Source organism: Mustela putorius, unplaced genomic scaffold (genome assembly GCF_011764305.1).
Source record: "Mustela putorius furo isolate JIRA1106 unplaced genomic scaffold, ASM1176430v1.1 tig00000151_pilon_pilon_pilon, whole genome shotgun sequence".
Classification (NCBI taxonomy): Eukaryota; Metazoa; Chordata; class Mammalia; order Carnivora; family Mustelidae; genus Mustela; species Mustela putorius.
The window spans coordinates 11,203,504-11,219,975 of NW_025421296.1; the positions used below are offsets into that span (position 1 = coordinate 11,203,504).

At 38.9% G+C, this 16,472-nt stretch overlaps 1 protein-coding gene across 2 annotated transcripts in view; it reads right to left on the reverse strand.

The window, feature by feature from the left end:
* Positions 1 to 3,146: 3,146 nt before the first annotated feature.
* The window catches only part of XKR4 (XK related 4), a 423,643-nt gene continuing 410,317 nt past the window's right edge, over positions 3,147 to 16,472 (reverse strand). The window contains exons 3-4 of one of the 2 annotated variants that reach the window (XM_045075784.1): positions 11,301 to 13,436; positions 3,147 to 3,595 (exon numbers count right to left, since the gene is read on the reverse strand). In XM_045075784.1, the coding sequence (XP_044931719.1) occupies positions 12,490 to 13,436 (947 nt within the window). In that variant the 3' untranslated portion in view covers positions 3,147 to 3,595; positions 11,301 to 12,489. Of the gene's footprint in view, positions 3,596 to 9,939; positions 13,437 to 16,472 lie in introns of both variants that reach the window. The other variant, XM_045075783.1, reaches the window with a different exon arrangement.

The following is a 16,472-nucleotide window of genomic DNA, read 5'->3' on the forward strand; positions in this document are numbered from 1 at the left end:
TGACAGGAACTAGCAGCTCTCTTGGCCTGGAAGGCTTTCACAGGTGTGGGACTAGCAAACCGTCCAAAGGAGCATCCAAAGAGCACCCAAAGGAGCATGGACAAAACACAGCGCAGAGCAGTGACACCTAGCGGCCGGAAGCCCTTGCTACACAAGGTGGAGCACCCATTTTGATTTCAGGGAAACTTCTGCAACTAATGGGAGGAGGGAGCCAACAAGGGTGAGGACAACTTACCCCATGAAGTCATTCTAAGTTGGCGCGGAAATGGAGAATTTGACACAATCAAAACACTACCTAAGAATGGACAAAACAAATATTTAGATTTTCTCCGGAAATCCTCTCATGACCTTTGCATAGCTGCATACCTTCTGTGTGCCTGCTTACAGTTAATGCCTCAGAGTGAGTTCTGCAGCATAAGCTCACAGAAAATAAAATCAGTCTGAATGACTTGCCTGCGTTTCTCTCCGGCTTCAGAACAGTAAATGGGGTAAGCACACGATTTGAGGAAATACACTCACCAATCCAGAGCCCAATCAGATGAAACAAGGAAGAAAATGTCCACAGATAATCACAAATACAAGAGTCGCGTGACTATCGCAACCTCCTTCTTTCCGGAAAGTGAACTTCCCTTTGATGACATTTTCTCTTTTCCATGATTACAAAGGAAACACTAAGGTTCCAATATGTATAACCAGAGAGTCCTTGACAATCAAAAGGACATCAACAAACCAAACAACAACAACAAAAATAAAACCAAAAAACGCTTTTACTTCTATCAACACCAAAACATGCACCATAAAATAACTGCATTGAGACATTTACATTATTTTTCTGCTTGAAAGATATAATCCTTAAAATGAAAACTTCCTATTTGAAGAATAAAAAGTTAACAAACTTGCATTTCTCCTGAACAGTTCTGTCAAGTAGACTTTGGGAACAATGAAGATTATGTGAAGAACAGGGGGCAATTATAGAATGAGAAAGGATGGAAAGGAACGGAATAAAAAGTTTCCTTGGCAGGAAGAAGCAGAGTGGCAGGCCTCCAAAACAGTCTTTCTGAAGGAGGTCTGTGCCATAATCACATCTAAATACCCCTGGGACAACCTCCCAAACCTCTTCCATTCACGTGTTTGCCAAAAGTAAATAAAAATCAAATAGCATTTGCTCTGCATTATTTATTCCTCTTTGCACAACAAAGAGATTTTGAGCAGCAGAATATCACCAGCAATAGATTACTGCACGAGAAAGTTAAATCTCATTACCTACAACACCTGAGCATTTTCTGTCTATCTAGACAACACCAGACAACCAGATGAAAAATTCTATCATTCAAACACATGGATTTTCCTAAGTATTCAAATGTTTGATGTCACAAAGACCAAATTTACTGCTTGAGTGACTTACTTCTTCACTTTTCATTGGATATTTGCTTTCATGTGTACAGTCTTTATTTTTTAACAATGCCATAGTGTCTACTTCAGTTTAGTGAAGATGGTTCAGCGATCATTTGGAAAATTCAGATGTTGAAAGCCCTAAGTAAAAAGAAACTTACTCATGAGAAAAGAGAAAAAAATCAGAGCTTTAGGGCTATCAGCACTCTAGTGGTTTCGTGGATGGTGAAAAATTACTCAACTGTCCACTTTTTTTTTTTCACTTCCATTATTCTAAAGATCATTCTCAAAAAATTATTTTTTTCCAAATTGGGGATAGATACACAGACCTAGGACATGTAAACCTGGTTTAGTGAATTTGAACACAGAGGCTATCATGATGTCATGATATATTTACAATGGGATGATGTGTAAGGCCATAGTAACCCTGAATCTGGTTGCTGTTGAAAAGGAGGGCTAATTCAGTGGTTCATGTTCTACAAGCAAGAATACTTACGATACCTTTAAATATCTCATCTTGTAGTCCATCAGAAGTTCTTGGCATGCAGAGCTAGCTAGCAGCATAGGGGCCAATGACCAAGGAGAGCTGTTTTCTTAAAGACAGAGTTAGTCTCAGACATGAAGGCCCTGATATCTTCTCTGTCTTCTGCCTTGGCCCTTCATATATGGATGTATCTATCCTCATAGTTAGGGAACGGCAGGGGCTACTTTGAACCTCTGCTCTATAAAAAGGCAGATATTCCTGATGAGCAACTGGTAGACATCCTCTTCAATCACCTTCTGTCCCAACACAGCTTATAGCCTCTCACTCATGAGCCGTGCTTAAGAGGATTGTTTATTGCCCCTGCGTCCCCACAGTCAACCAGCTCATTGTATGTTACAGAGTGTCTTTGTGCCCATTTTGGCTTTGGAGTTCAGGAAATTAAATTTTTCTTCAACTTATTAGTTTTCATTGCCTTGCAATTGAAAATAAATTACATGGTAGTAGGCCAGTTTTTGCCATTAAATTTCAGTGCTGGTGCCAAGAGTTAGTTCTGAAAAATGACTTTGACAGAATAGAGTATGCAGCACAATACTGACACTTCTAACTGGGACTACCATTCAGTAGCTCTCAAATCACTAAGATGGTCACTTAGCAAGGAGAAACGTCTTTGAAACCCAAGCAAAAGGATCCCTGCTTCTTTTCTAAAATTTTTCTGCTAGGTTGCTCTTTGGATAACCCTGATGACTTTCACTCATTGATCTAGGGTTCACTCCTGAAATTGTTCTACTAGAAGGTTAGACAGAAACTTTATAAAAACATAGGGCAGCCTGATACTTGCAAACTCTGAGACAATGATGTGAAAGTATATTCATTCTTATCTTGCAACTCAAATCTTTCTTGGAAAACAGAGAAGCAAGTGGGAAAGAACCATGATTTTTTCAAATTATGAGACTATTAGTTTACTTTGAAATGAACATTTAGGCAATAAGAATCTCTACTTGATCTCAGAGTTTGTAACTGATGTTTGGTCAGGACTCAGAAACAACAGGAGGGCCAATACTGTAAACTTAGGTACCTCAGTTTGAAACAGGCAATGTCACCACCCAATTGTAGAAGGTTAATTGCAGGAAGGCGGGAATCAAATTACTTAACAGTTACATCCGTGCAGATTTTACCTCTGAAATGGAATTACAGATTCAATTTTCATAAATTTGTTATTACAATGCTGACAACAGTACTCTCAAGAAACCAAGTGAGGGCAGCCACGGTACTCAGACAGATCAATCATTAAAGAGATAACAATGACTTTTTTTTTTTTTTTTCATTTCCAAACAAGTAGATTTGTATTCATTTAAGGATTCTCCATGACCCAGAACCTATTCTCTGAGCTATGCAAGCCCCAGGAATCCATTGACACTTTTTTTCTTTCAAAGCAGCGCTTACTGTCAAAAACAAATGAAGTAGATGAATATTCATTGCATGAATGATGAGGAAGCAGGTAGCACGAATTCATTAGTGCTCTACTTCACAGAGGTCTTTCTCTTCAGGCCTGGGTACAGCTCAGCACGGAACGAGGGCTCCTTCCCACTAACTGATTAATTTTCCCTCGCGGTAGCTTGGCTACAATATTACAAGTCAAGAATTTGCAAGATTAAAGGGTCTGTTGCATTAATTAACGCAAATCACCTTCAGTAAAGCTTGACAAGTTCCAAGATGTTTCTGTAAAAAAAAGAAGGGAATCGATACCATCAGCAACATACATCTTTGTGACAGTCGAGCTCACATTTCTGAGTGACTGGCTTGTCCCCGTTCCCTTTCCTCGTGGCACTAGAGAGATTTATTCCTCTTCCCAGGGCACAAGCCTCTGATTCAGACCAAGGCAAAGGCTACACTCCAGGATTTCAGAATATATTTCAGCGATCCATTTCCTTTTCTATGTACAATACATTAGAAAGGTTAATAAGGAAAGTTGAATATTTGAGTTCTTTGAAAGAGGGATATAAAACGACAATTCTTTGACTAGCCGACAAATCTCCTTTGGTTACAGGATGGTGTGCTCTTGCTCCCAGTTTCAATAGAATAAGAACTCACAGTGGGGCCCACAGAAAGACCAGGTCAAAGGTTAATTGCTAACTTAACGTAACAGAACCCGACACACTCATTTTCCAGAATCACAATGGACTGAAATGCTGATGTCAATTAAGACAACGTTTTACTGGTTTGTAATCAAAATAGGAATTTCACACAATGATAGAAACCTGAACTATATTTTCAATCCACTCGGGGGTGATGTAGAACTTACTGATAAATGGATTAATTTGGAATAATAAGAGTGTTGAGTTGATACAACCCCATATCAGAATGCCACTAGAACAGTTAACTTAAATTAGCTCAAACACAACATCTCCATTTGTTAATATTTGTAGCACTTAAATGAAATAAGAATTTGATTAATTCCATTTTAATGCAAATCAAGCAGAGAGAGGAGAGGGCCACTAGCTTCATCTGATAGATGGAAGTATAATAAAAACATGAAACTTTACATTTTTTGAAATTCTAATAACAGAGTTAGGTGACAGGTTTTAATAAGAACATAAGAAAACATTTTGTGTTGGTACTAGGCTGGTAATATTTACTTATCAAATTGATTAATTAGTTTTGACATTGATCTGTTTTATTATTATGATCTTTGCTCTGCAAACATCATATCAACAACTGTACTCTTCTTGGCTAGTGCAATGGCTAAAATAGCAGTAATCACAGTAATGAACTACTTATAGTGGCTTGAACTTAGAAGCCATGCCTCACACTTCCCACCGTTATTACACCAACTGTTATATTGAGGCTTAACAGGACTCACCAAGGAATTCTTTGAATTATTATGCCTTATACAAATTTATCTTTTTTTTTTCTCTTTCCTTTTACTCCTTAGAGAACCTTTGGGTTTATGCATTCCCTGATCAGAATTATTTCACTTGGAGCAAATTAGTTATGCAAGTTAATAGTTACCTTGAAGCAATATACTTCCTGCATCTGTGGGGAGCCAACCACCTGGCCATATTGCAGGGAGAGACATGGTTGCGTATGTCAGGATGGTTAATGAGGTGAGTCTGGCTGTCCTGACTTCTGAATGTAATAGGCACAGTGTCGCTCTCCTGGGCATGGGAAGCATGGCTTTAGACCAACCTCTCAGGTTGCAGTAATGGAGGCTTAGTTCTGAAAATGTGTTATTCCTAAATAACTACTATGCTGGAAATATAGCATAGGTGCTAATGAAGGGTATTTCTCTGGAAGATCAGAGAAGTAGCCTATTAGAAAAGTCTTCAGACTCTTCCTCATTTCATGCCTCTTGTTAAAAGGAATATCTCCAAAGATTATTCAGTTATGATTGCTTCGAGTCAAGTGCTGTGTGCCAAAAAAGTATTTCAATTTCTTTTTGTTGCTTTGGGACCTTGATTTAAAAATGTCTAGTATTGAAGAGACATAAAAATAAATCATAAAATTACTTTTCTCTTTATAGACAGTCAACCATTGTCATCTTATCTTTATATGTATATCATGATCTTATGTTTGTCATTGTGTGTGGCCATTGTTTATTATGAAGCTTCCATAATATAATATTAGAAAAGCTATGTTACTTTTTTGCTCTAGTATGGAATTAAATGTAGATATTAAAAATAGAAGCTGTGTAATAGAGCAAAAGGAGTTGAAGTCTGAAGACTCTATTCTGCTACTAATAATCAAGGTAGAAGTGAGAGACTCTTTCTGCACTTGGCTGTGTTTTGCCTGGCAGTGTTAGTCCTGTGGGTGATGCTTACGGAACAGATGAGTGAAGGAATCCTGATTACAAAAACTACCTGTTCTCTTTGGATCTTGGTAGTCTTATCCATAAAAGAATGTGTTGAAGTAACACTTAGATCTCTTTTAGATGCTACTGTCTATAAAAATTAGTAACTTCTAATTCAACTTATCTTCATCAAGATCTGCTTAAATCTTATCAAAGTAGGAAGAGAGATTTTGTATTTTTCATACATTAAAGTCAGACTGATCACTGTATATTTTTCTAATATAAACACCAAGGTTGAGAAAATTTGGGGTTTATTACTGGCTATTTGTTTAGAAACAATTCATTCAACATCACACACAACTTTCTATACAATGTCATCAAATGGGTTTTGATTGTCATCCTGTAGAACTCAGACATATTACATCAAAAGTGAGCTGGGAAAGGACACATCAGTCATTTTATAATCAATTCGACAAATATTTGGTAAATGTTTGCTTTATTCTTTACACCTAACCTTTCAATCTTAGCTAAGATTCCTCAATTTATATGATGGGTCAAGCTAATGGTATAATAATCCTTTTAAATATTAAATTTTATGAACTGCAAGACATAAAATTTAGAGAAAAATCATAGCAATGGGATAGAATAATGTCACTTCAAATGTTTGTTCATCTATCTTTCCTCCCTCCTCCCTGCCTTCCTTCCTCTATCTCTTTCTCTGTCTCTCTCTCCGTCCCAGCGTCTAAGTAAGTACTGGAATTTGGTTATTTTTCCATGTGCCTGACTGGATGCCAGTATAGCACATGAATAGAATACAAGAGAAGAACCATCTGGCTAATTTATATTTATCTCTTACTTGAGTGTAAATTAGGGCCATGGAGGAGGTCAGTTGTCCAGAATGGAAGGATAGCACATATCTACCTACTGTGAATTAGGGAGTGGCAGTAAAATTCAATTACAAGTGATAGCAATTTCCATTTCTCATCACTGATTTTTATTTTTAACTTTTCATCTCGGAAGACATATTTGACTTTAAATGCAATTTGCTCTGGAAAATTTCATCATCAGACCATGATTTTATTTCTCCTGAAAACTTGCCAAATCAGAAATTGATGTTGGTGGGAAAATATTCCTGGGTCTTCTAGAAAAATTAGCAGTTGTTAAAAGTTGTTATAAGTTGTGTTCAATTCTCAGCTCCACTATTTCCTCGTTGTGGAACCTCTGGCGATTTGTTTAGCATCTCTGAGATTAGGTTTTGTCATCTGTATGTGGTACTTAACTCATAGATGGTTGTGAGGACTCAAAGAGATCATATAGGTTAAGTTCTATAGCCCAGCACTGAGCATATGGTAAGTTCCTAGTCATGGTAAATTACCATCAATATGGGGAACTGAACTACAAGAAAATCTAAGGGTAAAAAAATAACCAAAGAAAAAATTTGAGTTTGTCAGTATTTTTGACATATTTGTCAGTATACTATTTGCGAGTAAAATATTTTAGCAAAACAATGAGGCATTTCAAGGACATGAAACCATTCCTTACTGAGCAGAACATAGACCACAAAAGTTGACTGGAGTTTTTTTCGTTTTGGGTTTAGATCACTGCATGCCATGTAACAAGAGTCTGATTTCTTTTCTTATGGGATCTAGAAAAAGGGCTTCAAATGGATGATCAAACAACATGATACCTTAAACACTCAAGGGAGCATTTCCGAACCCCTCATTTCTGTGGGCAAATGGCTGCTTGCCATTTCTTCCACTTGGCTTTCTGCTGTGAGCACAGAGGCTGTGTTCGAGCTAGCCTAATTGCTACAATTAACAAAATTAAATGGCTCATTGTGTTTTTATACAATTCCACCCACATTTTTGAGGAGTTTTCCTGTTGAATGAGTAATCCTACTGTTGAGACTATTGATTGCAGGCCCAAATGGAGTCTTTCTGTATGCCCATTTCTAGGATAGCAACTGGACCAGACATAGATCCAGAAAGAAAGCTCTGTGGTGGACAGTGAAGCCTGCTTGAGTGATCAGGGGAGATTCAACCCAACCTGAGATCACTTCACAGCCTGAGACAGGCCAGGGCCAGAGACTTGGAAATGGAGGTATGGTGCAGGGGGTGAGTAGGCGGTAAAAGGAAATGGTCCTTCCTCAGCCATGTTGAAATGCCTTAGCTTCAGATGGGGAAGAAGGGTGTTATGAGTCACAAGCTGGCTAGAAGTAATAATTTTGATTGTTTTAGAAGTGACACTGGACTGTTGAAGATAAATGAACATGAGTTGATCTGCATCCATCACTGAGTTTATAGGAACAACTACCTCAGATCAGCTGTGTTTTAACCATGGACTTCAAGCATCCTCTGAGCTCTATTTCTGAAAGACAGTCTGAGCTATTTTTAAAAAGGCTTTAAGGAATTCTCCTTAGAAACATAAAAATGCAGACATCTCATCCAAACTTTATATAGAAACAGTAATGGCTAATGGCAAAGATGTATGCAAGTGCAGGGGAGCATATATTTAGTCTAGAAAATGGTTCATTAAAAAAAAAATGGATCCTTGTCTAAACAGTGTGGGAGAACCTATTCCACTCAATGGCATTTGGTACATTGAAAGGCGAACATGTAGCCTTACACAATCCTGCTAAGAACACAAGAGTTTTTCTTGGCTCGATTCAACCAGTTGGAAGAAACCGAAATGATTCAAAACTATCCTATTCAACTGTTTAAAAGATGAAAATTTTAGGAGTGATTCAGGTTATTTAAGCTCAAAGTGCTAAGTTGCATCTAGGTATTTCCCATCTTATAAGTATGTGGATGTCTTATAGACATTGACTGTAAGCTTGGGCTGAAAAGGAGGAGAAAAAAGCTTTTCCACTTAAATTCTTGTGTCGGTAACATACCAGTTAATATGCATGGAAGGGCAGTATATACTTCATCTTTTTCATCTCTGTTCCTTTAGTTGTGTGTGTGTGTATATATATGTAAAATATACATGTGTATTATATATACATACATAACATATATGCATGTCACAATATTTTAAAAAACAGTCATTGAGATTTCAATGATTCCCATTCAATTTTAAGTGGTTAGTGCTATCACCCCATTTATTCATTGGGCAAACTAGATTGTGCATTTAGGAATTAAGCATACATATGTCATTATACATTTATCTTCGGGTTATCTTTGTATTTTATTGTGCTATTTTATTGTGTATTTTATTGTGCTAATACTTGAATTGCGTGTTCTTGCCAAGTCAGTAAGAAATCTATTTCATTTGCTGGGTTCGTGGCATTATCATAAGTGGATAGTAACTGAGTGTCTGCAAAGTCAGTGTTATCTAATGAGACAGCACATAGTTAAGTAGGACAATGTTAATGGCCAAGAGAATTTAAAGTACAGTCATTATGGGGGAACCAAACTTTGATTTACAAAGAAAAAAATTTTTTTCCTCCACACAAATACTTAAAAATCTCAGTATGGTTAAATATATATGTTCTTTAAGCTTAAATATGGTTTCATTTTAAAATGCTAATTTGAAAGTGAAAAAAAATGTTTAACATTTTCTGTCAGAAAATTTTATGGTCCTGTGCAAAAAGTGAGTGCTAACAGCAGGACCCTCTCCTCCCCCTCAGAGAATCCAAGTAGACTCAGGCATGGGAGGTTGGGTCCCACAGAGGAAGAATCCAGCATTTCCAATCTATATGTTAACCATAGCATGTTCTTTTTGGATTTTCCGGTTACTGTCTGTGAAGGGTTTCATAGCAGATTGAAAATGAAATCTCAGGAAGAACTAAAACACAAAGACAAAAATCAAACCTTGTTCCTTCGTATATTGACAATATCTTTTTAAATCCTAATACTTTAAACTCTCTGTTATCTGTGTACCTAGAAACTAATAACGGTTCTCATCACCACATCATCTGAGGACAATGAAGTGATTTTCTGAATCATGGAAAGAAGATTAGGTCACGATTTTCCTCAGAAGTAAATGTTCTTTTTGGTTCTTATAATCTTGAGAAAGTTTGGAATTTATGGTGGAAATGTCATTTCCTTAGCAAGAATTTTTGACTAACTGAAACACCAGTCTTCAAGTATGTTGGATAACAAAGTATTCACAGTATTTGGGAAATCACTGAGAAATGCAAACGTCTTAGACCCTCCTAACTGTATTCTTACCTCCAAGACAAAGCGCAGAACATTATTGTTTATTCATACAGCACTCATTTCCATTCTTCACATGTTAAATGAGGGATCAAATTGAGAAATAACTCAGGACTTACATGATTGAGGCATGGTGGGGCCTGCTGAGTTTGTGTTGATCGATCACTCTATCTGTAATCTGGTATTTACTCATGGAATCAAAGGTATAGTTCAACTGAGCCATTCAATTTCCAAAGATCATCAATTAAAAGTTTTCTTGGAAATAAGGAAGCTAATAACTCATGGTCCTGCACAAAAGTGAAGAATTTCTGCCAATATAATAATTTTTTTCCTTCTACAATGGGGGTGCAATGTTTTCACCAATTGCTGACAAGAAGAGCGTCTTCCTGGGCCTCTACTGGCGACTAGGTAATCTTTTCACATCCGAACAAGAGGTTATTATTTTTTAGTGGAAATCTTGCTTGGAGGATCAAATCATGGAGTACTAGGAAAATATGTCTACTGATAAAAAACAAAAAACAAAAAACAAAAAACAGCTATTTTTAAAATATTGCTCTGGGGCTTTGTACCAAAGGAAGTCATAGGTTGAACCCTCTGCCATTTCCTGTGGATGTGACGGGGACAGCAGTCTCTATGACATACCCACTACAGCAGGTGGCTATTGAACATGACTAATTTAAGTGGATTGTACAGTCCAAATAACCGAATAATTAAGCTAAATGGACTTTTTCTCTTCTCTCCCTCATCATTTTTTTTTTTTTTTTTAGTGACTTGACTAATAGTTAATATATAAGTTGGGTTAATATAAAACCAGGGAAGGAAGTTTAAGACATCTTCCACTGTGGTCAGATTTGTGAGAATGGATGGATGAAAGTAATCATTTATAGCTTTCACATCCTGGGAAACATTGGCCAGTCTTGACAAGCCCTTTCTAGTTAAGCTGATTCTCTTGTCACCTGATATTCTGATAGCACCCCTGGCCAGGTTCCTGGGGGCACCAACATTGCAAAATTGGGTGATCTTGCAAGACACAAGCGTTCTTAATGTGCTGAGGCAGGCTGACGAAATTTGTGGATCAGTTTCTGACATCCCAAGTAATTATGATGCTTAAAGTATTTTAAACAATTCCAGGTCTATAAAAAAAGTGATGATGCCTATATGTATACCCTATATTTTTATTACAAAAATATTGAAATAATCCATGAGTTATTCCACTCTGCACCAACTATAAAAAAATACTATCAAAGTTTGACCGGCACTTTTAATGCAACAAAAAGCACCATGACCGAGGACACTGGGAACAGAAAGCAGGGAACGTTTACTTGCTGTACGGAGGTATTTAAAACCCAGAAGTTTGTTGTAAGAGTGCGACTTTACAAATGGTTCAAATACAAATCTTAGCTGGATCTAGTGATAAGCCCTCAATCAGTTTGGAAGGTTTTCTCATAGCATATTCACTGCATTGTCTGCTTATACTTACTAAAAAGTGTCCCAAAGCCTCTAAAAGACACATCACTTTGACCTTGGATTGGGGGGGTTAGCCTGTACACAATGGGGAACGTGATGGTGTGCTCTCACGTCCACGTTTGGGGGGCTCATGCCGCTCGTTCTTCGGTGTTTGGGACTTCCACGTCAGTCCTGTGGTTGGATGCTATTTGGCACTAGGAGGGTGTGGCATGGCATGCTCCGTAGCCGTCACACAGAGCCACGCTTTTCTGTGTCTCGAAACACCCAGTTCAGCATGTTTCTCTCCTGCCGCTCTGCGCCTCCTTGCCCCGGTGAACTGCGGCAGGCTGGGAAGTCAGATGCTCGTTGTTGCCTTGTTTCCCTGCTTCCTCTTCATGTACTTATTAAATTTTTGCAACTGAATACTGAACCATGATTTTCATTTAATTTACATCATGAAATCACTGAGCTCCTTGGTCTTGTCGAAAGCCATAGATGTGCTGCATAGGATTTCTGTCAGAAAGGATGTTCTCGACTGAAATTTAAAATAAAAAACAAATCCTGAAATGTGTTGAAAATGAACCATTCCATTGATTTGAATACATATGTAAACGACAGTTGAGTTTGCTGTCCGTGGTAGGATTTGAACGCATGGTAGTGGTTTCCAAATGAGAATGGTCTATGAAATTCTTTTCTAAGTAGTACTATTTTTTGTTTTGTTTTGTGTTTTTCTGGAGTCTTGAAGGATATATTCTCTCTCTCTTTGTTTTTATATTCAGAATCAGAGCTTTGCATCTAGAAAAGAAATCATCTAAGCTATTTTGACAGAGGACTGGTGCCGTGTGTGTTAGCATGTGTGTGTATGTGTGCATGTGTGTATGTGATTGAGTATATTTTTATGCAAAGATCAGTTAACTCCATCAAAACACCCTATTGATTGGAGGCAATGTTTTCCGTGCTCATAGTACCCTCTGGTGGACACGCTAAAAGTGGGCAGGAGGGGCTGGTAGCAACAAGGAGTCCTACTGAGCAGGCACGGTTCGGTTCGGTTCTTTCCCTTCAGCTGCTCTTTTGAAAGGAGGCCAGCAGCAGGCGGTCAGCTGACGGAGGGTCCGACGAAGCACATTACAGCCCGTTGCCCTATTCTAGGACAGTTTCATTATTGCCACGGCCCTGCTGTTACCCCTTCACTGGAGGTTGTGGCTCCTCCGAGGCCTTCTATTTTATAAAGTGGTTTCATACTCCAACCGCTCCTGAATAAGGGCATCATCTTTGTACTGCAGCCTTGGAGGAGACGGGGAACATTCAAAGGCTAGAATGGCCTTTCGAAGGCTTCGGTCCAAAACGTGTCTTTCCCACGCCGGGTACCTATTCCTGAACAGGTCAATTTTAATGACAGATTCTTCAATCCGTGGTGGGCGAGAGGATGGTGTGGACGGGGCAGTGGGCCTCACCTGAAAGACAGGGACGCACCCATCCCGCTCTGCGAATTTCTGGTCGCGGTCGCTGGCGACGCTGCGGTTGTTGGAGATGGACCGGAGTGTGCTCGTGGCCACTTCTGGAGGCAGAGTGAAGGCAGCGACTGGGTCCTCACAAGCACAACTTGGTGACTGCCCGAATCGGGGTCCATTGGGGTGAAAGAAGGCATAGTACATCAGCATAAAAACGACGCCAGTTAAAAAGCTGCTGAATACCACACACAGCGCTGGGATGGCAAACGCATCTGCAATCTGGGGAGCCTTGTAGAGGTACCAGAGGGCACTCAAGGCTGTATTTTCCAAGAGGATCACAAAATAGTAAATGAAGAGCCTGCAGCGTGTCCTGCCTTCCTTGACATTGAACCAGCTGAAGATGTAGATGATCCCCACCACCATGTCGAACACAATCTCTTCCCATTTGGTGATGCAGAATTCTGTCTCACAGTGGACGATCCAGAAGGTCATGATGCACCAGTGGAGGACGATGAAGATCCCAAAGTACAGCTGGAAAACCGAGGCAAAGAGGGCGAAGGTGATGACTCTGGCGGCAATGGTAAAGAAGTGCCAGCAGAACTGGATGACAACCGCCATGTAGCTGATAGGCTTCTTGTCATCTCGAGAGTCCCGGAGGGCCTTCTGGTAGGAGGCCAAGGCCCAAGCCAAAGACACAAGGGAGGCTGCTGCTGTGAAACCTACAAAGGCAAAAAGGAAGACATTCTGTCAAAAGTGAGATGCAGTACTGTCCCCTGAAAATAAGGCATGTGGTACTGGGGGCTTGGGACAGGCTAGCTGTGACCTCAGCAAAGCTCTTTATTTCTCGGAGTTCTATCTCAGATGGGGTTCCTAGTGTCTGTCCTCTGTGGGCCCAACCATATGGAGAAGTCATAACATTAAGTGGGAATGCTGCTCATAACACACATGGGGGTGTGGGATCAGGAAAGCAGGTGGGGGCTGAACTTTCTGTGTATATGGTGGAAATAGATAAACTTAGCAGGTGGTTTTGTGGAATTTGAAAACGACCATGAACTGGAGGTTGACACACTGGGTTGCTCTGTCAACTCTGTATGACGTTGGACAGTCGTTTAAACTGGTGTCCTCATTTAGAATGGGGATGTTGTGCAAGGTTCCTGACAGCTTTGAGATTCTATGGATGAAAGAGATAAATAATCACCAGAAACATGAGGGGCTAGCTGGTTTACCTTTCTGCTTCTAAACAAGAATAAATGCACTTCATTCACAAGAGAAAGTTTATTCTTCTTACAAATAAGAACAGGAGGCCATAAAACCTCCTTGGCGATGTTTCTTGTCTTACCTGGGATGTAGTTTGTCCTGCTATAATCTGAACATAATTCTTCCTGCAGCTTTTGTCTGTTCCTTACTGCTCTTCCCTTAGAAGAAGGTCTGTCTGCACCATCACTCACCACTTACTCTTTTGTAGGGGAAGATTGTACTTCTAGAGAAGTGTGTTTACAAATTTTGGGAAAGTAACTTTTATTAATTCCCTCCACTTTTCCTCCCTCTGTGGTGTCTGAAGCATCACTTGGTTGGTCCAGACATGGACTTGGTTTACCTGAAAACACACTGGCCTCCTTTGGGAGAGAGCTCGTATGGAGAATTCACTTTGCCACAGAAACATTAATCAATCTGCATACTACGCAATATGCTGTGACAAGACTTATCAAGACTAAGAATAGGTTTTATGTTTTAAGGTCCAGCTGGTTTTCCTCCACAGATACTAATCATAACCAGGCCACATTCTAGTCTTTGGAAGAGAAGGGAAAAAGTAGAGGGAGGATTGCCAAGAACTTGTGGTGGAACTGGTACTTTGCTTTTATATTTTGATAGAGAAAATCTGTTGTCTATGATCCTTGAAAAATGAATTGGAAAAAAAAATTACTCTTGTGGGAACGAGGCACACTAATTGATGGAAAAAACAGTCAACCTCAACAATCATTTCTTACACATTCTCCTTGAGTGAGGTGAACTCCAAAAGACAATATTGACAAGAAAATATTTTCCAATGGCCACTTCTCATTTCCACCCCCAATCAAGCTAGCAGAATGCACACATCTTACTCTGGATCTTTCTGGCCAATACAAAAGTCTTCCATTATCATAATTCTCTAGTGGTTATGGCAATATTTTAAGTCAGTTAGAGATCAGGACACAAAGGAATTTTTGATAATATAATTTCTTTTCTTTTTCTTGTGCTTAAAATATTTCTCTCTTTTGTTGTTGTTGTTATTTTTAATGGTAATATAATTTCTATGGGGTGGAAAACACTGACATCAGTTGTAAAGCAAATTTGGAAGTGAAAAGAGAAGGTAGGAAGAAAAATTAGGAGAAAAAAGGCGAGACAATGGGAAATAAAGGTCATGGAATAATGACTTTGAGAACCATAGCCTTATTTTCAGTTTAGAACATAAGAACAAAAGGTGGTGCTATTTTAATCCCAACACCTTTGAGTGGCATAGGAGCTGCTCATGACCTTGTTCTTTATCTGTACCATCTTTTTCCGTAGCATTTGCTCTTTGGATTGTTCTGAAGAATACCCTGTCCTCCGTGTGTGTGTGTGTGTGTGTGTGTGTGTGTGTGTGTGACCCCAGCGTGGAGACGACAGGGGAAAACCCCTTCCTTTTCAAACCCCATGTTCTGGGGACGTGCTCACGCACAGCGCCATCTTCAGGAAGATGGCTGCATTGCTGGTCAGGTGGATAAAGCATGAGAAGTGGTCATAATCCAGATGGTACCAGTTTTCACAGGCAGACCTTATTAAAGACTGTTTTTCAAATCAGTGACAAATAGTAAAAAAAAAAAAAAAAAAAAAAAAAAAAACAACCAACCAAACAAACAAACAAAAAAACCTTACATACACAGCATCATAAGATCACCTGTTGTCTCACTTAAAAGAATTGGAAAATTGGCTTAGTCCAGATTCCTCTGTATTCTTCACCCCTTTTATTGCATGTCCTAAAAAAGTAATTCAGCCTGCTCCAGGACACTCTAGGAACTTGGTAAGACAATATCCTTGCAGTAGAAAAGGAGAAATTTTCTATTAGCTTTGCTTTCTTTGTATCTTAAAATTTACAAAGTCAATTTTTTCCTATAGCCAAGGCAAAGTTCATGTCCATTGATGACCATCTCCTTTGTGAATTCTCTGCTTTAGCAACAATTAGAATTTCCCTGATTGATTTTACTTTCCCCCTTCTGTTTGGCAATTAATTTTTATAAGACAAACATATGCCTGACCAGAAAATGTGGACAATCTTAGAGTTATTCTTTATTACAAAATCACATTACCACAAAATGCTTAATTTTTTGCTTGCTTACACAACTTATATCAGCTTAGTTGCTTCAAGAAAGAGTCCCTCAGTAAGGCACTGCATTATTGTTAAAGTAGAATTCTCTGGAACTTCTGGGGCTAGCACATGAACTCTAAGCACCACTTTAGCTAACAATGTATATTTTAACTTTTTATTTGAAAATAATTTCAAACTTAGCATAAGAATTGGAAGAATTTTAAGAAGTACATTGAACACCTATGTACTCTTTGTCCAGATTATCACTTGGCCTCCTTTGCTTTATGACTGCCCACCCCCGCCTTTTTCTCTCTCAACCATTTGAGAGTAAATTGCATACATCATGACAACTATGGCCTGAATGTTTCTGTCCCCTTCCATTCATATGTTGAAATCCTAACCCTTAAGGAAGATGGTATTAATAGAAGGG